Below are 24,533 nucleotides of genomic sequence, written 5' to 3'. Positions count from 1 at the left end.
CATGCGGCATCTCTCATCCCGCCACCCAGGAATGTTTGTGCCTGACGGAATGTCCATGTGAAGCGCCCATCGGAGGGGCTTAAATGGGTTCAAATGGATATCCCGGAGCTAGGAGATAAGTAGGTGACATGCAGCAAAGATTCAACTCAGAACCCGACAAAGTTTTATGCATTATGCAAAATCACACCGTAAATGATGCAGCTATACACTGAACCGAACGAAAATCATATGAACCAGGCGCCAAAACCCCACGCTGTGCACGTCATCAAATGGTGTGAGACTCCATCAGGCCAAGCTACGAGTCCCCCCACAAACGCATGAAACGATCACAGCAGCTTGCCGTTAGCTTCCGTCGCACCGAAGACGGGCAAGTCTGCTTCATCCGAGTGCCATACCAAAACCAACCGTCTCTACGTCCATGCTATCCTAGTCCTCCCAGCTCTTCTCGACCGTCTCACGCACACGCTTGATGTACTCCTTTCGGTTGTCTTTGTAAAGGTTGGAGGCTTCTACATTCGCCGGAGATGATGTGTTGGGGTCGTTCAGCAGACTACACGCGAGGAAACACCCATTAGCATGTCTCACTTGTTCCTTTCGCCGCGTCTCCCCGACCACATGGGTGTAATACCTTTGGATACTGGTAAGGATGGCTGCCACGTCATACGTTGGGCTCCAACGGTTCTGCAAAATGTCCAGACAAAGCTCGCCCGTTCCGTAGACGTTTGGGTGGAACATCTGGCTGATAAACTTGACGCCTGGGGGCTTGTTTGGGTACTGCTCCTCAAAGTGCATGACGAGGCGGAACGTGCCATCTTCAAAGGGAGTATCAGCGGGACCGATGATGACGGCGTTCCTAAACCCGATCAGTAATAGGACTCGAAAGGCGAACTTAGGTGACCAGAGCAGCCTACCATGTCATAACATTATCCGCTACGGGAGATGCGGAAACTCCAGCAGGCGGGTCGGTTTGCATACGCTGCGTACGGCAAGTTAGCTTAGCTCACGCAACCATAATTGTGACCGATGACAAAGCATTGCGAGACCTTCCAGGTAGCATCAGATGCAAGGGTGATATGAGCATTAGAGGTGAAACGGAAAAAGAAACATGGAGCGCAAGGTTCAAGTTCTGCTCGCCGATCCACATACCTTAAAGTCGCGCATGAGACGACGACGGGCAGAGGTCGACATGGCGGCGGGGTACGGGCGATAAACGGGAGCTATTGAGATAGGGAAGAAGCACGAGGATCAGATGTTGGCAGTGATCCGCAAGCGTAGGTGGGTGGCGATTAGTTTAGAAGGGAAGGGGAAGGAGGAAGAAAGAGTCCCAGGCAAAGGCGGAGGGAAGGGAGGGGGAGGTGTGACGGAGTGGGAGAGTGAAATCCAGAGAGGATGATAGCCACTGCGGGAGGATGAGCGTTGATCCAAAGACCGGCGTGTTGGGCCGTGCCTCCTCCTGAGCCGTTAGTCAGGAATCGGACTCCCGCGGTCGCTCGCCGCCGTTATTAGGCCTGCAGAAGCTCACCGCTTCGCTCTAGCCCGATCCGGAAAAGCTTGGGGCGCCACCAATTAGGTAATCGCAACTGAGGCACGTGACTACACCGCACGTTCCACGGCCCCGAACGGGGAACTAACCTAAACGAGCACCAACCATAGAGAGCTCTGCATCGTCCGCAAATGGATCCTCGACTCCTCCCAGTGCATGCAGCAGGCCAGCAGCGCGTTGTGGGATTGTCCATGCTTGGGAGTATCCATACACAGTACATGCTACGCCCTTGACTCCGTGCGGTTATCATGAATCGACAATAACCATACAACGATTGTTATTGCAAAAATGTTGGGCCCTCTGGAACTCCCGCTCTTCCCTTCATGCTATGACTGCCTCTCGTGGTCGGCAGATGGGGAGCTTGCGATCGCCGCCGGAGAATACATCCAAATCTTAGTCCGTACCAGAACCTCCCTCCAAAAACTGAATCTAATTCGAAATAGACGCCGAAAAACACGGTTGACCAAGCTGAATACGATCCGGGCCAATCCCCCATCAACAACTGGCATTCCAGTCGCTTCCGTGTAAATGTTTTCACGAATAATGAGTGGCCGACGATCGATCCCCAAAATCGAGACAACTTCTCGCTGGGCGCCGAGCAATCCATCAGCACCGTCGTAGCTTTGGCCTGGTCCCCCCCAGGACTGTCTAAATTTAGGCGCTGTGTTCTCGCAGTCCTGACATCCAACCTACTGGTATCTCTCTATGAACCTGTCGGTTTCCAGGGCAAATGGACCCGAGTTGCCATTGTCAACCATGCCTTAGGAAATCATTTCAGGTCTTTCATTGAGGATGATGACACGAATCTGCGAAAGTCTAACATTAGATCTTTCGCGTGGTCTCCGCCGTTAAAATTGACAGCCACGGAGCATACTTCAAATCCCTACGCTGTTCTCCCTGCTGAGAGCCGATGGGGCTGGCACTTGCTTTCAGTCGCAAATGATGACAATGATGTGATCTTCTTGAGGGTTCAAAGGTCAATAGCAGAGATCGGTGTGCCATATGAGGTTGTTGTTTTATCTGTGACCCCCCTCAATGACCCAGAGGGGAATTATTCACAGCTGCAACCGTCATCGGTTTTTGCCAAAATTCTCAAGTCGAAGGTTAGAATTTTATCAATGTCATGGGGGCCATGGGTCCATGCATCGACGGAGAGCCAGAAGAACTCCGCAAGTGGACATCTGGCTGTCATTTATGGAACGACGCTTAAGATGATTCGACTGGATATAGATATGTTGTCTCACAGCCAAGGAACAAGGACGCATCTCAAACTAGAGGCTACGTCCAAAGAAAACACCCCCGTATGCGATCAGGATTTAGGCGAATACCACTTCTCAGGACCTTTAGCATGGCTTCATACGGTATGCCCCAGAATCGCTGCAACTGAACATTGACTGATCACAATCCTAGGATGACTCTCCTACTATTTATCTTGCCGCCGGTATTCTGGAAGGGCTCCTTTTGATAGAGCTGCCAAAAGAGCATCAGAAACGCGCACGGTCATCCGGCCGAGCTCGGTTGCAGGAATTGCCATTCTACGAAAGCCCAGGAACCAGACCAACGGACACCCTGAGGCACTTGGAACCGATAACCGGTAAGCAACGTTCTCTATTAGTCATTCTTTCTACTAACTTAAGAAGCCATGCTTATAACAACGGACACTGCATCTCAGACCCTAGTGCTCTATGGAGCCACAGCTGGAGGATATATGGGAGCTGTACCCTTTCGTCCCGGCAAGAACGAACATTCGATCCATCCGGTTCCATGGCAAGATCAACTTGATGATATCCGTGAACGATACGACTTTGACCGCGATCTTGGAGGCCTAGCCGTTGCGCGAGCTTGGGGTCTGACCTCGTACAACGGAATGGTCGCAGCTGGAATTACCGTGCACCCGGGGGATATGATTGAATATCGCACGGCAGCGGAGGAGCGGCTAACGATCATAATATCAACACCTGACAGGTCTCAATCCAACGGAGCTGGTTCCCAGACGGCGGATAGCCCTTCTGATCTTCAGCATAAACGGGAGGCTGTTCTTGGCTACATCCTACACTTTGAAGATAATGACGGGGGTCGACCACCGTTGTCTTCAAAGATCCTCTATGCGACGGCCTGCTGCGCAATTGTCGAATCCACTGATGCGGCTTTGGTGTACCAAGCCCACAAGGTTTTAGTGAGGTTAGCTACAACCACGGGTGCGGATCTAAACGACGAGCTTTCCAAGTGTTCGATTTCTAAGAACAGAATCGCCCCGAAGTCGGCAGACGTTCTTGATGGACCGGGTAGCCAGATTTTCGAACGATGTGATATTTGCGGTGCTGGGGTTGATTGGTACTCTAGCCAGGAAGCTCAGTGTGCGACGGGTCACGTCTTTGGTATGTTACGATGTGGCACTGAAGGAATCGCATATTGCTAACTTGGCTCTCTTTATAGTTCGCTGTGGTGTGACATCATTGGCCATACAAGACCCTGGAGCATCGACACTCTGCTCGTCATGTGGAAGAGAGTATTTGAACCCGGATGGAATCGAGTCATCTGAACCCGATCTACAGAAAACCTGCCGGACACTCTTCGATGCGTTTGATACGTGCGTCTACTGCAATGGCAAATACCAATTCTAGGAATTTGAAAAGCCGGAGGGAAATCTTCGCTGGTATCACATTTCCACTTGTAATTCTCTAACCTTTCCTTCTACCTTCATGAGGAGATGGCCACCGGCTACCCTTCATATGAGGCCTAGCAGCTTTCCAGCTACGGGATTCCACTCGCCATCCCATCGACGAGAACTTTCCTCTCGCGCACCAGCACGAAGTTTTTCAAGATTGTCTTGATCCCCAAACAGATCCTCGAGATGTTTGACAAGTTCATCGGCACTTCCAAAGCCTCTTCCGTTACGACCTTCGGTGACCAGCTCCGGCCATGCCTCGAAACGGTTCCAGCCAACAACAGGCAGGCCAGCGCCAAACATATCGACGACTTTCATGGGCAAATCAACTCCACTGCTGCTGGTGTGCAAACTAACACCCAGTGAAGCGGAGGCCAGCAGCCGCGCGTAGTCTTCTATGGTTAGCCACGCGGTGCGAATTGTCGCTTTCTTAAGTTTACCGGCCTGCTCGAGCTCGGCAATCTGTCTCAGATACATCTCACGTTGAGGTCCTTTACCCGTTATAATTGCCAGAATGGAAGGCAGGTCAGGGCAGGTCTCAGCCAAGTCCGAATACTGGCAGAGGGCTTCTATGAGAAGCGAGAAGTCCTCGTCTGCAGTCCACGAGGTTGAGCTGACCAGGACTCGGATTTTATCGGACCCAATCAGCGGCCGGACCGACTCTGTCTCCGAGAGGGAAAGCAGAAACTCCTTGCGCACGCGCTTATCTAGAATGGGCTGGAAATGATCGGCTGGCCGGTCATGTAGCGGGAGAATGGGCGCCTTCAATGCAAACTCCTCCTTCAGCACAGATGCCATGGCGTTGGTAACACAGAGATGGGCTGTCGCGTACTGGCAGAAAACTTTCTCGTACCACTTGGAGAGTCTGACTAGCGGATGAACGTCACCGAGTTTGAGGGCTAGGATGGTGTATCCAAAGTTATGCCAATCGATGAGGAGGTTCGTGTGACGCAAGATACAAACGAGGGATGCGATCGCGAGCGTCGGTATAGAAGGAGGGTTCTGCAACAACACGAAGAATTAAATTGGTGCTGTCTCAATGACACCGCGAGTCTGGCACAACCAACCTGAACCAGGAGCCATTTGGCCGGCTTTGTACGATATGCCAGGATCCACAGCAGGCAGCCGACTTGGAACAGAACTTTCAGCGGGCCGTATAGGAGGAATAGGAGCTTGTTGCTTGTCTGGAGGCAGGTGGGATGTGGAGGAAGGGTGACGATGGAGATTCGAGGGTGGGAGGAGATCTCGGGATGTACGTCCGATTCTATAACAATCGCGTTAGTGTGGTGTAACAAGAGACAGACAATTAATCTTCTGGCGCACCATGGTAACCAATCATATCTACCTGTCCACCGTTTCTAGCAACACTCAGTGCATGGTACTGCATGCGCGGACTGCGGCCGATATCCCCTAGAACGAGTATCTGGACAGTCGTCTTGGGCTCGTTGGGCGCATCCTGTCCGGAGTCGCGCTTCGACGCATACTGCGAAGGCAGCAGGAAGATCACGAGCGTGATGGCCGTGGAGATGTAGAAAGCGATACTAATGAGCGACTCGATCATGGTGTAGGATCGTATGGGTGAAACAGGTTTAAGCAGTAGGAAACAACACCATCATGGACGGATTGGAGGTATGCAGCTCAGCGCATGGCCATTGACCAGTCAATGCCAAGGGAAAGGGAGAGGTGTCGATGAGAATCCCACGAGCCTCGGGATAAAGTGCGGGATGCCAGCTGGACTCCGAACGGAGGAAACCTGGGCCGATCCCACCCCACCCGGTGCCGCGTCAAAGCACCGCAAGCGCGCGGCTCCGACTCGGATTGGTAGGATGCATGCAAGACATGGGGGAGAGTTCTGCAGGAAAAAGACGGGAGAATCTCAACCGAGGATACTTGGTAGCGTTGGAGTGGTCGATTGCGATCGAGGCCGGGCGATCCTCAGCAGCGGCGAGGACGATCACGTGGCCGGGGTTATCGCGAGGGCTGGTGACTTAGTGGCTACCGATCGCTCTCCATGGCGGCGGCGGCGCATCTCTCAGTCTGTCTGCCAGTCTGGGGGCCGTCACCACTTCTCGCCACAAGCGCCCCGTCAAAGCTCCCTCCCTCCCTCCTTGTTTTCCAGCTTCTTCTCCCTCCCTCCTGGGCGCTATGCTGCCTCGTCCCTCTCAATTGTCCGGCCGCCCATCTGTTCTGAGCTGCTAGAGCTCCACTGACCTCCTATCTCCCCGCCTCGGCTTTGTCTCGCTTCTTGCTCCCTCCGTCGCCGCTCATCTCCCGTCACGAACCACTGGGGATCATGTCGACTGGGGCTCCCGTGTCCATGGTGGATACGATTCCTCAGGTACATGGTCTCGGACATAGTCGTGGTCACGGTCATTCACGCTCATCTCGCTGGTCACAAGGGCCCATCTCCCTCTCAGCCTCCCCTTTGAATGCTGCCTCGCCGCAACAACAGCCCCCACAGCCTCTACCGAATCCACCCCCTACCAATGGTCATCCAGTCAACCCAACGGGGCACGAACACCATCACTCCCATTCTCATTCCCACTCCCATTCACACTCACACTCGCATTCGCATTCGCACTCGCACTCGTCATCCCATAATGTATGGGAGCAACACACCCACCATGGGAGTTTCGACTCGATCAATCACAGCAAGAATGATAGCGTGACGGGGATTATTGGAGCTCAGTCACTCAGAAACTCAATTGAGCTCCAATCAAGCACCATGTAAGATCTTGATTGAGCCGGTCATGATCGTTTCTAACATCTTTCAGTCAAGAAGTTCTCTCTGGCCTCCTCCTCGCCCTACCGTGGATCGCCCTATCCTGGTACCACCAACAACACGCACATTGGCAGACGGCGACATCGGTAAAAGATGATACAAAAACGCCTACGTCTGAAAGCGGAGGATTTGAGCAAATCGCCAGCAAGACCTCCATTTTGACCGCCGTTACGTTGATTCTATATGGTTGTGGACAGCTGGTTCGAGGAGGGAGTGGCTCGGGGCTTGCACTACCCAGAATAGACTCTGGCGCCGCGAGTGCCGTCTTTCTGCGTGCATCCTCCATTGCGTTACCGATATACGCGGCATTGAAAGTGGGGGGGTTCCTTATCGCATGCACCTTGCTGCTTGCCATGGGGTCTGGAATGCCGACCGTTGTCCAGGGCTATGGCCTCCACAGCAGTGCACAATCCCGCTTGAGTCAAAAGAAAGTAACGGCCATGCTTCTCGCCACCATTGTGCTTTTGAGCCTTTGGGGTATGAATGCGACGCGAGACCGTCACCCAATCTTGGGTTACGCCTCCCTGCTCGTCACTGTTTTCGTTCTCCGGCCTCCCTTTTCAGGTGTACACTCGAAGTCTGTTGATCTGGATATCTCCAATGGATCAGTTTCGCATAAATATTCAAAGCAGGGCTTCGATAAAGATGCATCTAGTGAATCTGTTTTGGTTATTCTTTCAGGAATCGTTCTGGCTCTTGTTACAGTCATTGTGTCTGGCAATGTGTCTTTCGAAGCCTCCGACTTGATGTACCAGCTGGCAGCTGCTGGAACATTTGCAGCCTGTCTGGTATTCCTCGCCCCCTTTCATCTACGCTCACCGCACAAGATTGGCTTAGCCATTGGAACTGCAGGTGCTGCGCTGGTGTGCTCACCACCACTACAAGAGAAGGTTCACCTGGCTTATGTTTCTCGGGCCATTGCAACTGCCGCCTCGTTTCTTGCTGCCAGATTCGATGATCGGCAATTGCGCCTTTCAGCACACTCTCATACCCATCATCATCATAACACTCACTCTGGGGTGGAAGCATCGGCAATAACGAAGCTTATCCTCCGCTATAGCGAGCCATATCCCCTTCTGTATAGTATTCTGAAGGAAAGCGATTCACGACGCATCTTCTACTTTATGAGGTACGTCCCTACGTTATCCTTTCTTCTGTGCTGTCACTGACCGAGTTAGTCTAAATTTTGGCTTCATGCTCGTGCAGCTATCATATGGATTCTTGACAGGGTCTCTGGGTCTGCTTAGTGACAGTATCCATATGTTCTTCGACTGCCTGGCGCTCGTGGTTGGTCTGAGTGCTGCTGTCATGAGTAAATGGCCACCGAGCTCTAGGTTTCCATACGGATACGGCAAAGTGGACACGCTTTCCGGGTTTGCCAACGGCATCTTTCTCATGTAGGTTTTGCTGACAATCGTCTGGGGTCTCTCGGCTAACAATACGTAGGATCATCAGCATCGAAATCATCTACGAAGCGGTTGAGCGACTCTCCTCTGGCAGTGAGATGCACCGCCTTGGCGAACTGCTGGCTGTCAGTTTTGCTGGTCTCCTCGTCAACCTTGTCGGAATCATGGCTTTCGACCATGGACACGCCCACGGACACGATCACAGTCACGGGCATTCGCACGGGAACGAGAACATGCACGGTATTTTCCTACACATTCTCGCCGACACGCTTGGCTCTGTGGCTGTTGTGATCTCGACCATCCTCGTGCACTACTCTGGCTGGCCAGGGTTTGATCCCATCGCGTCCTGTCTGATTGCAATCTTGATTTTTGCCTCGGCAATCCCGCTTGTCAGCAGCACTGCCAAGACGCTGTTGCTTGCGCTGCCAGCTGATATTGAATACAATGTCCGCGAAACCCTTGCTGGCGTCAGTACCTTACGGGGCGTTGTCGGGTACACCGTTCCGAAGTTCTGGCTGGATGATACGGGGAAAGACTCTGGCCATCACCACGATCATGGCCATGATTATGGCTGCGATGGTCACGATCATAGCCACAGCCACAACCACAGCCATAATCATAGCCACGATCACGATCACGATCACGACCATGACCACGGCCATAACCATAGCCATACACACAGTCACGACCATCACCACAGCCACCATGATCACGATCACCATGACACGCACACCCCCAATGTCCTCGGCGTAATCCACGTTATCGCCTCCCGCAGCTCCGATCTCGAAGACGTCCGCCAACGCACTGTGGAATACCTCCGCGAAAAAGGCATGGACATTCTCGTCCAAGTCGAGCGCGAAGGAGACGGCCGTTGCTGGTGCGGCGGCGGCGGCAACAAGAATCCTTAATCTAATCTACCCTTTCTTTACACGAACACGAAAAACTTTGGTTAAGTAGGTAGATAGATCCGACCACCTACCGGGGTCTTTTTTCTTCCCTTTTCGTTTTCTTTTCCCCGTTCTGGTCTTTACCCCCTTTATTGATTACCTAGGGTACTTGTGGGATTCCTCCTTCTTCTCTATACATATGTCTAAGTACGCTGATTCCTCTTCCGGGATGGGTTATGGTTATGTACATGTAGAGAAAGCAATGCAAATACTACAGCTGAAGTTTATTCATTCATTCATTTATTCACCAATCCTAGTCTGTGTAACCTCAATGATCATTCCTACCTCGGTAAGTAGATAGACGGAGGTATCTCAACAACATCATCCCTCATGATATTTTCAACTCCAACATTTCACCAAATATGAAATATGCAACATTGCCTGAGGTACCATCCCTATCATACGCTGCGCCCCGCTCACCGGCAATTTCCTGCTGTAGAGTTACGAATCACGTTACACCTGTGGCTCTTCACGTGCATGAAGGTACCACACGTACGATTGAGTACAGGTAGAGAGAATACGACTTGCACGAGTCACTAGCGCTGATAGTCACTACGTCGGTATATGAATTTCTCAGGGGAGGGTGTAGTGTGAATCTAAGGAGGGCCAAGTATTCTGTGGATGGGGTGGATGAGATTGATACTCATGGCAGGCAGACATTTAGGTTAATGGATCACGGGGCTGATAGGTACAAAGGGGCACGGTTGTAGTATGAACGGCGCAATAATCAGCCGACTCTCGGCCGGTGGTACCGGGTTGCACACTCGCTCCAGCGAGGTAGTGCAATGGTTACTGATGTCTCATATTCAGTCTCGAGTAAGTGTACCATGTGATGAGGACGGGGTGTATATAGGTACCCGTCGGGTGGTTTAAGGGGGCAATGGGAGGTTTCCATGACGGGGTGTCCACAAATGTCTTTGTGCCCTTGGTATACCCGTGTCGCGCGATATATAGGTCGGTCATCTCGATGCCAGGTCAGGACCCTGCCCCGTATGAAGAGGAGGTCAGAAGGAACGGGTATGCGACGTCTTTCGAGAGGCAGACTATTTTCCTGACGGGCAGTACGGGCTCGTTGGGAGGATGTATCCTGTATAAGCTGGCAACGCAGCTTCCGACGCGGAGGATCTTTGTTTTGGTCCGTGGGTCGTCGGACCTGGCCGTGCAGAAATGGAAGAAGACCATGCCAGATCATACACAGGCGATTGTGAACACGAAGAAGATACACTTCGTCATTGGGGATATCAGGAAGCCGGACTTTGGGATCGAGGCTGGTGTGTTGGAACAATTGCGTGAACAGGTCACGCTGGTTATCCATGCAGCGGCGAGAATCAAGCTGGATGCGAACATCTCTGAAGCGCTTGAGAATAACTGTCTGCCAGCGTTGGAGCTGGCTCGGATTGCTTCACGGTTCCGTCGACTCAGGCTCTTCATTCAGATCTCCACGGCGTATGCGAACAGCTTTCTGCCGGATGGCCATGTTGCTGAGCGACTGTACTCCATATCGGACGAGGATCCGGAGGAGGAACTGGCATCCATACAAGCGACTGGGTTCTCACCTCATACGGATCGATTTTCTTCATCTTATACTCAGGCAAAGAATCTCATGGAGCGTCTGACCTTCAAGCGGTACCCGACGTTGCCGGTGTTATTTGTCCGGCCGACAATCTTTGGCCCGGCCGTCCGAGATCCCTACCCGCTGTACGGGCCTGAAGACTCGACTCCCCTGACCAAGTTCTCTACTCTTTATTTCGAAGACCAGGGAGGTACGCAGGTCTGGCACGCCGCCGAGGGTTACAAAAGTGGTGCAAATATCTTGGATGAGATTCCCGTGGATTTTGTGGCCAATGCATGTCTTCTACATGCAGCTGCAGGAACGCGTGGAATTGTTCACGTTGGATCCCAACTATATGTACGGCTAACGTTCGACGAAATTCTGGCCATATGCAGGGCCCATGCCCCAGAAGAGCTTCAGAAAGAGTTACCAACAATCGTTTTCGTGGAAGACCGGAGTACTCCCCAGCATATCCTGGCAGAGCTAGTCAAGGTGGGTACACGGAACTGGCTGTTTGATTGTGGGCGATCATACTGGCTGAAGCAACTTGGAGGCCCTTTGAGCTTAGCCATCTGTCAGCATGACTCAGATAAGCTTGCCGCGGCACGGACAAAAGTGGCTTATGAGAAAGTGCTGAGGAGGACGGGCAAGCTGTAGGGAACTGTCCATAGTCTTGGAATAGTCGTCTGTGTGTGGTATTTATGGGCGATCATTTTGTTCGCGGTTCAATTTGTGATGATAGAGCCGTATGCATATATACGCTGACGGTGCGCAATATGATGACAGCGTTGCAAGCTTCGTTTATTTAAGTCGTACAGAGGCCCTCATGCAGTAACCATAACGTCAGGTTAGGTGGGCCAGTATATCAGCCCGTAGACATCTTTCAGAGGCCTATTTTCCGTTTTGGCCACTGTAAAGCGCCTTCCCATCGCACGTCACAGGGACGAAGAGCTCTTAGTAGCTCGGATACCAGAGCTCTCCCAGAGTTAGTCGCCCACCACACCTTTCCATCGAGCTCATACAGAAGGGCACCCCAGTGTATGAGAACTAAGAGTGCAAGAGGTTGACGGCATCTCAGAGCATGGACGAATTCTTTATCAACGGTTGCAACCCAGGCAAGGATGGAAGCCACATCTCGGTTATGATCGTATCTGCAGAAACAGCGGCGAAGGAGGGATACTGCATTTTTGATAACGCGGTGTTGCTCCACATTGGCACCAGCCAGCATATCGTTGTTTAACGCGGTTAGTCGATCCAGAGCAGCCTCCGTTTCACTGTCTAATATGGAAAGCTGGGTTTCCCAAAAGCCCCGTCGGGATGTGAACAGCTTATCTTGGAGCCATGGACGGCTAATGCTGAAGATGTTACTGGTCCCGTGCAGTAGTTCGAAAACAACGATAATGTTCTCGGTCATACTCTGACTATCTTCTCGTGTGGCAGCCAGTTGTGGAAGCGCTATACCAATAACTGTTGTAAGGACCGAGTGAGCAAACACAGCATCACAGTTCGCCGGAGTGAGGTTATCGATCGCATGCCGGAATGGTGCAAATGCCAGATCATGGAACTCCAAAGCCGTATCTATATAAGACAGCGCTTCTGGCGGTTCACGTTCCGATGCAATGTGCAGAGATGCAACTGCCAATACCCCGCTCATGAGGAAGTCATACTCGAGAGCCTTTCGTGGAATAACGGACTGCCACACATGGTGGTCCGTAGGCTCGTTGCAAAGGCTCTGATAGGTCTCCGTGGAGAACTTGTGCATCAACTCGAGCTCTCGTAGACTGGCGAATTTTAACGGAGATGGCCCGTTGCGGGAGAGAGGTAGACTGGCATAAGTTGCTGTTTGCGAAGGCGCTACTTTGCTGGGGGATTGCATAGGAGCAGGGATTGCTGCTGGTGGACTGGCCTCTTTTCGTGCTCCCGGGATATTGAAGTATGTGCATTTCAGCTCCCGACTAATGCAATTGGAGCATGGTGGGCCTCGTTCATCGCACTAACGCTGTCAGAAGAACGCTGTGGGCCGCACCGACATTAGATGAGTACCGTTGTGGCTCCAAGGAAGATGATCCTTCTGAAACACCTCGGGATGAAGCAAGGGATGTGATGCGTACCTTGACGCGTCTCTTCTTACACTGGTCACAACCATTGCGTGATTTGGTATGAGTCCTTCTGGGCGGCATCTCCCATCAATTTGACCCCAGGTCTTATCCTTTGCGAGCTTAGGCGCACCTATAAGTCTGGCGCATACTGGAAGCCTATTTGACAACGGTGGACTCGATCAATGCAAGGTTGGCATCGGATGAGCTGGAACGGAGAGTCGGAGATGCTGGCGAGGTCCCCACGTGCCCACGTGGGCTGACTAAGTCGCCGGAGTGGTCACGTGATGCACATTTCCTGGGCATCGACAATCTCAGACGATCCCTCTTTTTCGCTCTGGCCGGAGACATGTGCGGATCAAGCATCGGCATCCCGACAGCCATTGCAATGAGCATCGCTGTTCATGATTGCTGTTCCTCTCTTCAACCCCAACACCAAAAGGGGCGCAATGACACTGGTGGAGATGTGAGTACCCACAACGGCCACTATGGGGCCGGTTAAATTGCATGCTTACTGAGTCCTGTCCAGGCACCGCGATATCTACAGCATCAGACTCCAGCAACAACAACAGATGGGATGACGCAAATCTATTCCTCTGGGATTCTGACATGATCCGAACTATCCATGAAGCCAAGAAACATGTACCCAAGACATTCACGCTCTCCACACCAGCAACCAGCGCAATTGACGGAGAAACGCTGCCGTCGGCGATAACAACGGATACGACCGCCCAGTGGGGCGCTGCGAGAACGAGAACGAGAACGATAACGAAAGCGACCCAATCAGCATTGCCTTTGCAGGGATTTTATACAGGCCTCGCTCCACCCATCATGGCCGTCACCAAGTCCCGGCAAATCGGGGTAAAGAACGGTCGACTTTAGATTTCTTAGTTGGTCTTGTATTAATAGGTCTAATCCCCAGCACCTCGATCAAGATGACCACCCTATCTCTATCAAAGCCGACGTCGAGGCTCTCTCTCTTTGTTCTGCCTTTCCCTCTCTTTTCCTTCCTTTCCTTGCACATATTCCACATCATATAGAGTCGACATCTTAGCGATTTGCTGTCCTAATTCCTTCCATCTGTCATTCTTTTGGCCTCCTCTCCTTCACACCACCCATCCACCTACCCTCCACTCATCCCAACCAAACCCGCCACCATGAGCGCCCTCACCTGCACGCACGTCACGCCCGAATGCCCTGTCACATCCACCACATACGGATACTACCCCAACCTCGGCGGCAACATCTTCTTCACCGTCTTCTTCGGCATCTGCGGAACCTTCCAACTCGGACTAGGGATCTACTTCCGATGCTGGACCATGATGACGGCCATGGTAATCGGCGCCTTCATGGAACTAGCCGGCTACATCGGACGAATTCTCATGAACCACAACCCCTGGAACGAAGGCGCCTTCAAACTGCAAATCGTCTGTCTCGTACTCGCGCCCACCTTCATCGCCGCCGGAATCTACCTCACCCTGAAACACGTCATCCTCTCCCTCGGCCCTCAATACTCGCGTCTCAAACCCCAACTCTTCACCTGGATCTTCATCAGCTGTGACGTCGGATCCCTCATCCTCCAAGCCGCGGGCGGCGGCGTCGCCGCTGCAGCAGGCAGCGCTAACCAATCCCTCCTCAAAGTCGGCGACGATATCATGGTCGCGGGTATTGCCTTCCAGGTTGGAACGATGACTGTTTGCGGGTTACTAGCATTGGACTTTTTTGTTCGCGTGGTGAGAAAGGGACCTGGTTTATCCGGCGAGAAGTTCGATAATGAGGCTACGAATGGACGGAAGAATATTCGTTTGGTCATTGTGGCGGGTATTGTGGCTTATTTTACCGTGCTGATTAGGTGTATTTATCGGTGAGTTTACCAACCTTTCCCTCTTCTCTCTATATGTGCGTTGAGGGCATTGGTGCTGATGATGATGTGCGTGCAGTATTCCGGAAATGGCGGGTGGATGGGGAAATCCGCTCATGCAGAAGGAGAACGAATTTTTGGTCCTGGATGGGATGTAAGTCAACGTCATATTATCTGTCGATAGATGGATGGATGGGCGATAGTACTAACTGAATTCAGGATGATGGCTCTGGCCGTGAGCTTGCTTACTATCTTCTACCCAGGACTGTTCCTCCCGTCGATCCGGAAGGGGGTCAAGAACAAGGCCTGATATCGTATACATCCCTACCAACCATACATATAAATACTAGATACCCATTGCTGGAGTAGAGTTCGACATCCTAGCAGCGTTTATGATCAGATAATAGATTTCAGTTCCAGTTCATTGTTTGTTTTTTTTTTTTCAGACTACGACACCATCGCATTTCTTATAAGCCACGACCGGAACGAAATCCGCCGACAGCAATCCAACGGGATATATAACCAGGGCAAAATAACATACGACAAGCATGGATGCATGCAGGTGGCCAGAAAATAAGCATAGAAAGAACATTAGAATCGACTCCGTCCTAAACCAGTCAGAACAAAGGAACAAACTCCGCAGCGAATAAAGATGGGCGAATAGAAATAAAAAGAAAAAAGTGAAAGTGAACATGAAAATGCATCTCATCGATAGACATCAAGTGCATCCGCCAAATGGTCCAGCTGTTCAGTCTATCATGCAGCCTCACAACAAGAAGACGGGTTGAAAGTAGATATTGAGAGAAATAGCCGAGGTAGAGAGACTTGTTCACTACCGACCGCCACGAACAGAAGGATGTGGATTCACTCCTCTCCCAAGCTGTCCCGGACGCACTTGCGCACCCGCTTCTTGAACTCCTTAGGGTCCTCCCTCCATAATCTGGCAGCCTCGACGTTGGCAGGACTTTCGTCGTTGGGACTCGAAAGCATGGAGATGACGGAGAGGAGAATCGTCTCGGGTGTTTGCACGGGGGACCAGCGCTCGGCCGCGGATTCGTAGCCATATTTATCTTCCTCCGGGGGGTGGAGGATGGAAATGCAGACGTCACCGTTAGGGTAGACTAAACAACATTCACAAGACATGTAATCAGTATTATGGCCTTAGGTTTGTTTTTGAAGGGATCCGGAGGTGGACGTACTGTTAGGGTGGAACAAAGGCGTCTCGAACTTCATCTTCGGTGGCATATGGGGGTAGTCGGTTGGGAAGGTGAGACGGGCGCGAAAGAAACCTCCTATATTGATTCCAAGTAAATAGTGTTAATTATGGCTGCTCAAAAGATGGGACCAGGGGGATACGAGACTCACCACCGTACAGCTTGACATCATCGGAGATCATAAGCATGACCTCCCATTCGAAAACATTACTGTCGACCAAGCCGCAACTAATCCCCGGAATGTCCTTGTCCGACTGCATTTGCTGCAGTTGACGCGAGAGCATACGCCCGGCTGGTGTCGTTGCCATGATTGAGAGAGAAGGCGGAGAGGGGTAAGGGAGGGGAGGAGGTGAGGGGCGAAGTGACCACTGTTGGGGTAGAGAGAAGAAGAGGAGGGTGGATGGTGGGTGGTGGGCAGAGATACGGCCCTCGATATGGGGAGGAAGTCAGGCAGAGGAGAAGGAAGGGATGAGGAGAGTAGGAGGGAAATCCCCGAGGCGTAGCTGGGAGGAACAGGTAGGTAGACCGAGGGTCACGAAGAGACTGTCAGTTGATGGGGAAGAATCGCTCATGCCAGGGCGGTGAGCGAGTGGGAGGCGGGGCTGCACGATAACGCCGGCCGTGAACGAGTACCTGGCGGGATGATATTATTATTAGGGGCTAGGGATCCGCGAAGTAACCCTCCATGCAGGCAAGCTCAGGGCCGTCCAAGTCAGGCTTCACTCCTATTTTGCCTCGTGTCACACACCATACCCATCATCACAGAAGCGGGGTTTATCGGGCTACGAATTGCAACGAGTTCAAAACGGGTTCATCGTGATCAAGTTACAGGTAGCCGCCTAGGACAGACGTGCAAAACTATGCAGTAGCGCTTATATTCAACGAGTAGGGAGGTATGTATAGAGTCATACAGGAGAGCAGAGTCGTAGCCGGTTAGATCTTCAACTTGTACACACATCGGTTTCTGACTATGGTTAGGCGCTGTTTCCAGCGAAGCCGTAGGTCACTGCACCGGCCCAAATCTGGGCGATCAGCAGCGTGCTGAAAAGCACAACCACCGCAACCTCGATGGCGAAGCCCTTGGCGATGGCCTTGACAAAGCGCGTTAGGGCAGGCCGATCAAAGGTCTTCCAAGCATCCGTGATGCTCAGCTTGCCACTGCCTCCCACAATGGCAGGGGAGACCTTGCCGCCAAAGGAACGGTCGAAAGGCACAATAGACTCATCCTCTTCAGGAAGCATAGACGCAGCCACGCGGATGAAGATAGCCCGGGCCGGGATGGACACCACAAAAGAAAGTAGAGCAGGTAGGGCGACAAGAGTAGCAGCGCTCGCAATAGTCTTAGCCGGGGCATCACCGTCAGCCGGGTTCTCGGCACCTTTGAAGCCACCGCAGGCACTGGTCAGCGCAAGGGGGATGTAGTAGGAGGCAGCAGTAACGGTGTGTTCAAAAGCAACAACCGGAGCAATCTTCTTCCAGGCATCAAAGCCGGGGATCCGCTGGTAGAAACGCTTGGGAGAAGGCTCGGAAATGACAATGTGAACCCACGCCAACTGGAGGTTGGCCAAGAGAACGCTGGTGATCATGCTGACGAAAAACTGAGACAGGAAAGCATCGATCGAGAAAGGCATGATCGAGAGCACCATTACTTGCGCGAGGCCGTAAGTGGTGAGCATGCTCAGGCCGCGGAAGCGGGACAGGAAGCCGGCACGATTGCGTAGGTGCTGAATGGTGGTACGGAGTTTGCTGGTGACGGGTTGGGGCCGGGGAGCTTCAATCTCAGGGTCGGCATCGGGCTCGTTTGCATCGACGGGCTTGTTGGCATCAAAGTTGGTATCGATACGGACGTAGATATCGGGGTTGGAGTCTTCAATAGCGGCGAGGGTCGGAACCAGCATTCCGTAAGTGTACTCCACCTGAAATACGCGTCAAAGAGTGCCCTTCACATTATCATAAATTCAAATTGCAGCTTACCGAAAAGCCGATGGCAATAAATGCCAGGACCGTGAAGACGAAAAGAGCGGACAACCATCCAGCGAAATGGATGGTGGGTTGGTTCGGGGTAGGCTGCTGAGAGCTGAAGTCTGAGACAGCCTCCACACCTCGCCGAACGAGGGAAGAGATGGCCATAATGAGACAATATCCGTATGACAATCCGGAAGACTTGATGAAGTGGATGGGTATGATAAAGAAAGACGACCGGATGGATGGGATTGATGATGACGACGATGGTGAAGAGGAGAAAAGCAACGACTAATAAATGGGGAGAGGCTAGCCGGGGATCAGGCGGCAACGGGAAATCGCAGGCAGTAACTGACTTGCCGACTACTGACTAGCTCCGACTGCGGCTGAGTGGGCGCCCGCGTCACTTGCCGCCAATCAGGAGGCCTGCCGCTGTTGGTATACGAGTCGGCGCTTTGCTCGGACGCCTTGGCGGACGCTTGCGTTGCCCGACCCGACTGCCGTTCGTCGTTGATGGACCCTGGTCTTGCCCTTATCACGAACTGGTGATAGCGCAATTCCAATTAGCCCAGAACCAGGAGGCTTCGTGGAAAGAGTTTGCAGAAAAGGGGCTCGCTGTCCAAAGGCTTCGAGAGATATTATGCTTCTCTCTGCCAAAACACAATAAGTTTCAAGCCACAATGTTTCAGCTACTGATTTTGAAACCTTGGCTTTCACTGGCCAGAACCTCTTCAGCTATTGCGCTAGGCCATAGAACGATGGATTATTTATAGATGCGAGAGAACCAGGTCGACTCGAAATGTTGATCAAAAGACAAAATCTCTATGCAATGCACATTCCTAGCACTAGTACAGATAACCAATAAACTGTCTAGTCTAAGTCGAAAACAAGGATATCCAGGCTTGCAAAATGCTTTCCGCAGAAGGACGAAAGGACGAACGCCACCCTCGAAGATACCGATAGACTTACACCACCGTACCTGCAGCGCGCAGTGTATCGTTTAATCGAAGAGCTTCGTCATGAACTGGTGAGCCAGCTCGACACCCGCACTGTTGACACATTAGCAACATTACCCACAAAGGATACCGGGGATGAAATAACATACAAGGTAGCCGCATTGGCAGGAACAGCTCGTGCCAGAGCGGGACCAAATCCAGGGAAGAAAGCCTTGAAGCCACCGCTGGCGTACACGGTGCGAATTGTGCCGCCGATCGTGGGACGACCCGGTGCGCTCTGCAGACGGGACTTGATGGTATCGACGGGGAAAACAGGGATCCACATGGCAATACCGGCAGCACCACCCGCAGCCAGAACCGCCGGCATGGATAGTTGACCGGTGACATTGCCCTGCGCATCCTTGGGGGTCAAAGTGCGCTTGATATATTCATATGCTGCGAAGTATGCGGCAGATCCCGGACCATCACGAGCCAGAGTCATTGCGCTACCACGGAACACACTGCGGATACCGCCCTCCTTGTATAATTGCCGAACAACGTCCAACCCGCCCGAGTACTTGGGCTTCTGACCCGGAGGTGGAGGGTTCTGACCCTGGATCTGCAGAAGCACCTTGACGCGCTCGAAGGGGGCCGTGATCAACGTCATGGGGATGGCCGAAAAGAATCCAGCAGCAGAGATCTGGCCGATGGTGTATTGAGGGGTGTTGTTCTCCACGCGAACCTCGGAAAATTTGCTGACAAGCGTTTTACCCACATCGTAACCCTGATTCGACCGTCAGCATCGGCGCAAACGAGACAGCTGTGCCAGCTAGTATACGTACCCAGAAACTGACAGCGACTGAAGTGCAAACGGATTGTTAGTAGTTGCGACAAGATATGGTGCAGAAGAAGCTTACACATCGGCGTAACTCCCACCAGGGGAGCGGAGACACCCGCATAGAGACCCTATGCTAGTCAGCATGTGCGCCAACACAGATAAGCCTGACAACTTACGCGAACAAGGCCTTCACGGGCCACAGTCCTCTTCACGACATCGATCGCACCCGAGTAGACGCCCTTCTCCGCAGTCTGCAACCGCACTTTCACCAGATCGAAAGGGTGTCCAACGACCACTGCGCAAACACCACCAGCAGCACCAGCAGCCAGAGAGCGGATCTGAGCAACGGTCTGATTAACGGGCTTGGCTTCCGGGACGATCACATCCTTGGGGACCGTTTCAGCGACGGAAGGAGAATCAGCCATGGTGGCAGGTATGAAGTTGCAAGGAGCGGGGAGATAAAGCGGGGAGGAGGCTGGGGCAGAAGTCTTGTCCCGAGCGGTAGCAGAAGATGAAAGAGGCGACGACGTTGAGAACGAAAAGACAAAGCGAAAATAGCAGTCAGAAGTAGCACGTATTCAGATTAAAGAAAGAAATGAGAAGAAGGGAAAAGTAGCTTTGCGACGGTCACGCTCCAAATGACCAAGCAAGGGAACGATACCCCGGACCTCGGCTCGGCGCGGATCAACGGGCCTTCCGAGAAAGGCACCCCGTGGATTTCGGCCCAGCAATCCACCTGCAACCGACGGACCGGGGCTCCGTGGAGCAGTTGCGTGATCTGATATCGCTTCACTGTGCAGTTCCCTGAGATCTAACTACGACCGTTGTATCTTTCAAGCCCCTCTATTCTCAATATACTGTCTCATTTCCAGCATATGAAGCTCCACTGAACCAGAATGGCCGGCATCGGATGAACGGACACCATACTCGAATTGACTTCGACATGCGGGCAGGGCAGTCTTACTGCCTTACCCAAAGCCTTCAACCCATTACTCCGGTCATCTGTTCCCGTCCAACAACCTGCTGGATTTCAGCAACGGACGACAGGAAGTGCCAGTGTGCCACAGCTCATGCGATGTCCCACATGCACTGTCCATTGTCAGTTGACGTGTCGCTTCGTCATCGCCACTGCCACCCACCGCCAAGCTTTCACATGCATCAATCCAGACAGGCAAATACGCACAAGCCCGGACTCCGGTTCAAATCCACTCCAACCATTCCATTATATATCCAGAAATGAACCACCATTCTAACACCAGAATGCATCCCAACAATTCGATTTATACCCTCACTTCCGTAACCTACCCCACTGCCGCTCTCACAATGCCCTCCACGACATCCATCTCCGCTTCATCCCGCGGAGCATAAACAAACACCCACCCGGGCGGCACTCCCTCCAACGGGGGAAACCTCGCTCCCCAGCCTCTCTCAATCACCGCCCTCGCATCCCGCTCACTCAACCACACATGCAAACTATACTCCGTGGGATGCACATGCGCGATCTCCCGGTCCAGGATCGCTACCTCCCTGGTCACCGGGTTCAGCGTATCGACATCCGCGCGCGCATACAACCCATCCGTTGTCTTGCCTTCCGTCTTGCTGGGGCTGAGCTCAAAGAGGTCCGGATGTGCGGAGGCTAGGTCGGGGACGATGGAGTGGAGGCGGGATAGCATGGCTGGGGGAATGGGTTCGGGGCGTTGGCGTTGGGGGAGAATGCGCGGGATGATGTGTGGGCGGGGACTGCGGCGGGGAGGAAGAGGCGCGGAAGGGAGGTACGAGGGCCCGGTCTGTTTGAGAACAGACGCATCGAGGAGGTTGTTGTTCGAGAGGGCCTGTTTGATGCGGAGTTTGGTCATGCGTAAGTAACCTCTGCTGTTCGTGGTATTAGCATATAAACCAGAGGGATAGGTAGCAGGTAAGTCTCACGACCAGGTAGGTGATGATCCGCCCGTCCCAAAAGCTATCCACTCTCGGAAATCATGGATCGTCCTGATTTCTCTGTTAGCCATGATATACAATGGCGAGGTACGGAGTAGATACACCTTACCAAACAATACCCAACACAGCTGTAGCGCAGATCCCCGTAGCCACAGGGTTGGACGTCAATGTCGCGATAATCTGATTTTGGGATATCCTCGCCATCGTCTCCAATAAGGCACGACGCGTCGATCAACTCGATTAAGATCAGAAAAGGATATTTTTCTCAAGAAGAAAAGCTAGAGCACGTCTACAACCTGAAGTACACAATACAATAGACTGATCTCATATACCCGTCATGGCTCGGACTCGGAGCTCGGATTTGGTCTTTGCACCGAGGTCGGAATAGGCTGAATGAAGTGGTGAGGTTCCTGGATGACGTTATATTATGCAGGGATCGTCGGAATGTGAGCTGTCATGTGTTGTTGGGTCGACTCCGTTGATCCTTTTATACTATACATAGTGTTATATTGACATCCGGGCATAATTGGTCTATTTTTAGATATACTACAATTTGTCTGATTCTAGTAAATATCGTATTAATTGCCGAGAAGAACCTCGGCCTCAGGAAGCAACTTCGGTGCAGGACACGCCTTTCGACTTTTGTTCCTAAGGCATACAATACACAGCCTCAACCTCTCGCTCCAGCACTTCCACATTATATTCGATTCAGCCATTGCAGTCCGGAGTACTCCGCACCTGGAGATCCCTTCCGTCAAGCTTCCCCGTTACCTTCGACAGCTGTGTAGCACCCCTTCCATCCTGTACGGTGTCATCATATCCCCCGTCAGAATAACCCCTTCCCCACAGTCAGTACATTCTCGAGCCCCAGAGCGCGCCAGATATGCGGCTCCTTCTTGATCCTGCTAGCGGGCGTGACTCCATCAGCAATATGGAGGTCCGACTCTAGGAACATCCGGCAGCGTCCATAGGAATACATAGTAGAAGTTGATGCGGGGCTGCAATATTATAGAACCCGGTGTCTAGATTAACGAAGATATTCGCGTTGTAATGGGGGCGAGGTCTCCCATGATGGAGCAAATAACCTTGGAGCCAATTCTATTGAATCGATGCGTGGATGTTAGATTCAGAAGAGGAATGGATGGATGACTTAACTCCGTCGGCGCCGACAAGGATGTCTTCCTCAGTTTGGTAGACGACAGCAACGCCTTTATCATCGTGCTGGATTTTCCTACCCCATTTGCCTCATGCTCGTGCCCCTGTGTGAATTTAACATGTGTAACCAGAACATATAGGCCACCCTCTTGTACTAGAGTAACACCGGCTTTTTTTCTAAAAAACACTCCGGTGTTCAGACCGGTGTTGCTTTGACTATTGCTCAGCTCGATCCGAATTTAGTTCCATCCGGGTTTTGCCTGCAGAGGTCTGATATCACTGTGAAGTAGCCTAGTACATACGGATAAATTCATGGCTCTCACTCCCTGGAGTTGCAAGTGGATTAAGCTGAAGCTGGCTGTGTTGTTCGTTGGAGACGGAACTGTAACCTGGCCTCCGATATATACTAGGTCCTGGCCTGCGGGAAGCCCCAGCCCAAGGCATTGCAAAGCGCCTTAGTAAGCAACATGCAACGCACTTTGACCGCATTTAAAGAGCTTCGTCAAGCGCATGTAAAGGGCTACTAAAGGGCTCCGTTGAGCGCTCCTAAAGGGCTTCGTTGAGTGCATTTAAAGGGCTTTGTTGAGCGTATTTAAAGGGCTACTAAAGGCCTTCATCAAGCGCTACTAAAGGGCTCTGTTGAGCGCTTTTAAAGGGCTCAGTCAAGCAGTTAAAAATGCAGTACTTAATTCAGACCCACAGTCTGAATATAGACTGGGGGGCCTTCCCCCCCCCAGACCCCCTCTGAGACCCTTATTGGGCTGAAGCGGTGAGTACTGGCAATATAGTTTAAGTCACGTTATGAGTGAATTGAACAACCAATCAGGAAGCTGAAATTGAGCAAACTATCGGATTAATGAGAAGTCTTGGAGCTGGAAACTTCCCTAGCAGGACTGAACCTAGTATTGCTCAGTGCTAGCGCGCTTCGCAAATAAATCACCGAAGGAAGCTGAACAAACATTGAAATTGTTCACAGGATCCAATGGAAGGCTCATCTGCGTTTGCTTCAGCTACCCAGCCATCTGTCCGTATTTTACTTAGTAGAGCAATTTGAGTACGGAATCGAAAAACGGATTAATACAATATTGTAGAGACATATGGAGTCAGACAATCGACAGCTGAATACCTCAGGCCTGTAGCAAGCAAAGGCGGTGGGTTTGTGCCAGTTCAAAGACAAGTATTCCCAACAGTAGGCGGAGTATGAGTTGGGTTAGCCTGGCTGATGTGCTGTAGCGCAGATAGCAACATGTAAATAATGCGCTACTTCAGTTGTAGAAGATATATCGTCGCCTTGGCTACAATTATATCAGACCTCCTGACCACTCAGCCAACAATTCGCTGCATGCCATACTTTGGGACGTTGCGCCAGGACAGTGACGGTTGCCAAGCCGTGGGACCACCGACATCACACAGGCAAGGATGATCGGCTTGCGTGGATCGCATCATCACTACGTTACAACAAAAGATCGGCCGTCCGAGCGCCAGTCAGAAACTCATTTTATTCAATAACCCGAACGAATAAAGAGTGTAACCATTCAACAAGCTGCATTGCCTAACCTTGGTCATCCATGTACTCCATCCATGCTGCTGCTCCACAACCAGGTCCTGGGCAACGCGCAAATTATCTACTAGCCAT

The 24,533-nt window shown here is 52.0% G+C and overlaps 11 protein-coding genes across 11 annotated transcripts; 4 read left to right on the top strand and 7 right to left on the bottom strand.

The window, feature by feature from the left end:
• Positions 1-82: 82 nt before the first annotated feature.
• On the bottom strand, positions 83-1,439 carry ubc2 (E2 ubiquitin-conjugating protein RAD6). The gene is made up of 4 exons (XM_025612531.1): positions 1,147-1,439; positions 912-976; positions 629-853; positions 83-550 (listed from the first exon to the last, which is right to left on the bottom strand). Exons 1-4 carry the CDS (start codon positions 1,186-1,188, stop codon positions 427-429), a joined length of 456 nt encoding a protein of 151 aa, XP_025463959.1. The 5' UTR covers positions 1,189-1,439; the 3' UTR covers positions 83-426.
• A 392-nt stretch (positions 1,440-1,831) lies between these two features.
• BO94DRAFT_589134 (uncharacterized protein) lies at positions 1,832-4,167 on the top strand (the record flags this gene model as incomplete). Its single annotated transcript, XM_025615929.1, has 5 exons — positions 1,832-1,939; positions 1,987-2,904; positions 2,954-3,137; positions 3,184-3,921; positions 3,980-4,167. The coding sequence occupies 5 exons, from the start codon at positions 1,832-1,834 to the stop codon at positions 4,165-4,167; spliced, it is 2,136 nt and encodes a 711-aa protein (XP_025463958.1).
• Positions 4,168-4,201: 34 nt separating this feature from the next.
• BO94DRAFT_627319 (chitobiosyldiphosphodolichol beta-1,4 mannosyltransferase) lies at positions 4,202-6,094 on the bottom strand. Its single transcript, XM_025617411.1, has 3 exons — positions 5,535-6,094; positions 5,279-5,475; positions 4,202-5,213 (listed from the first exon to the last, which is right to left on the bottom strand). Exons 1-3 carry the CDS (start codon positions 5,770-5,772, stop codon positions 4,272-4,274), a joined length of 1,377 nt encoding a protein of 458 aa, XP_025463957.1. The 5' UTR covers positions 5,773-6,094; the 3' UTR covers positions 4,202-4,271.
• Positions 6,095-6,295: 201 nt separating this feature from the next.
• BO94DRAFT_627318 (metal cation transporter MSC2) lies at positions 6,296-9,566 on the top strand. Its single transcript, XM_025617410.1, has 4 exons — positions 6,296-6,938; positions 6,986-8,122; positions 8,172-8,390; positions 8,440-9,566. The coding sequence occupies exons 1-4, from the start codon at positions 6,505-6,507 to the stop codon at positions 9,305-9,307; spliced, it is 2,658 nt and encodes an 885-aa protein (XP_025463956.1). The 5' UTR covers positions 6,296-6,504; the 3' UTR covers positions 9,308-9,566.
• A 747-nt stretch (positions 9,567-10,313) lies between these two features.
• Positions 10,314-11,555, top strand: BO94DRAFT_549581 (fatty acyl-CoA reductase; the record flags this gene model as incomplete). The annotated part of the gene is made up of 1 exon (XM_025613456.1): positions 10,314-11,555. One exon carries the CDS (start codon positions 10,314-10,316, stop codon positions 11,553-11,555), a length of 1,242 nt encoding a protein of 413 aa, XP_025463955.1.
• Positions 11,556-11,781: 226 nt separating this feature from the next.
• On the bottom strand, positions 11,782-13,109 carry BO94DRAFT_627316 (C6 transcription factor; the record flags this gene model as incomplete). The annotated part of the gene is made up of 2 exons (XM_025617409.1): positions 13,030-13,109; positions 11,782-12,891 (listed from the first exon to the last, which is right to left on the bottom strand). Exons 1-2 carry the CDS (start codon positions 13,042-13,044, stop codon positions 11,782-11,784), a joined length of 1,125 nt encoding a protein of 374 aa, XP_025463954.1. The 5' UTR covers positions 13,045-13,109.
• A 1,042-nt stretch (positions 13,110-14,151) lies between these two features.
• Positions 14,152-15,165, top strand: BO94DRAFT_549579 (RTA1 domain-containing protein; the record flags this gene model as incomplete). The annotated part of the gene is made up of 3 exons (XM_025613455.1): positions 14,152-14,858; positions 14,935-15,009; positions 15,075-15,165. 3 exons carry the CDS (start codon positions 14,152-14,154, stop codon positions 15,163-15,165), a joined length of 873 nt encoding a protein of 290 aa, XP_025463953.1.
• Positions 15,166-15,290: 125 nt separating this feature from the next.
• On the bottom strand, positions 15,291-16,710 carry BO94DRAFT_212324 (putative ubiquitin conjugating enzyme). The gene is made up of 3 exons (XM_025606163.1): positions 16,221-16,710; positions 16,055-16,147; positions 15,291-15,976 (listed from the first exon to the last, which is right to left on the bottom strand). Exons 1-3 carry the CDS (start codon positions 16,375-16,377, stop codon positions 15,720-15,722), a joined length of 507 nt encoding a protein of 168 aa, XP_025463952.1. The 5' UTR covers positions 16,378-16,710; the 3' UTR covers positions 15,291-15,719.
• Positions 16,711-17,043: 333 nt separating this feature from the next.
• On the bottom strand, positions 17,044-18,199 carry BO94DRAFT_474399 (uncharacterized protein; the record flags this gene model as incomplete). Its single annotated transcript, XM_025608511.1, has 2 exons — positions 17,044-17,985; positions 18,044-18,199. 2 exons carry the CDS (start codon positions 18,197-18,199, stop codon positions 17,044-17,046), a joined length of 1,098 nt encoding a protein of 365 aa, XP_025463951.1.
• Positions 18,200-19,031: 832 nt separating this feature from the next.
• BO94DRAFT_549576 (carnitine:acyl carnitine antiporter) lies at positions 19,032-20,229 on the bottom strand (the record flags this gene model as incomplete). The annotated part of the gene is made up of 5 exons (XM_025613454.1): positions 19,032-19,080; positions 19,137-19,750; positions 19,809-19,825; positions 19,884-19,932; positions 19,981-20,229. The coding sequence occupies 5 exons, from the start codon at positions 20,227-20,229 to the stop codon at positions 19,032-19,034; spliced, it is 978 nt and encodes a 325-aa protein (XP_025463950.1).
• Positions 20,230-21,074: 845 nt separating this feature from the next.
• Positions 21,075-22,087, bottom strand: BO94DRAFT_212371 (uncharacterized protein). The gene is made up of 3 exons (XM_025606164.1): positions 21,852-22,087; positions 21,734-21,793; positions 21,075-21,676 (listed from the first exon to the last, which is right to left on the bottom strand). Exons 1-3 carry the CDS (start codon positions 21,944-21,946, stop codon positions 21,106-21,108), a joined length of 726 nt encoding a protein of 241 aa, XP_025463949.1. The 5' UTR covers positions 21,947-22,087; the 3' UTR covers positions 21,075-21,105.
• Between the last annotated feature and the right edge of the window lie 2,446 nt (positions 22,088-24,533).

The sequence above is a fragment of the Aspergillus sclerotioniger genome (assembly GCF_003184525.1).
Source record: "Aspergillus sclerotioniger CBS 115572 chromosome Unknown BO94scaffold_29, whole genome shotgun sequence".
NCBI lineage: Eukaryota > Fungi > Ascomycota > Eurotiomycetes > Eurotiales > Aspergillaceae > Aspergillus > Aspergillus sclerotioniger.
This window is presented reverse-complemented; position numbering and strand designations above follow the sequence as displayed.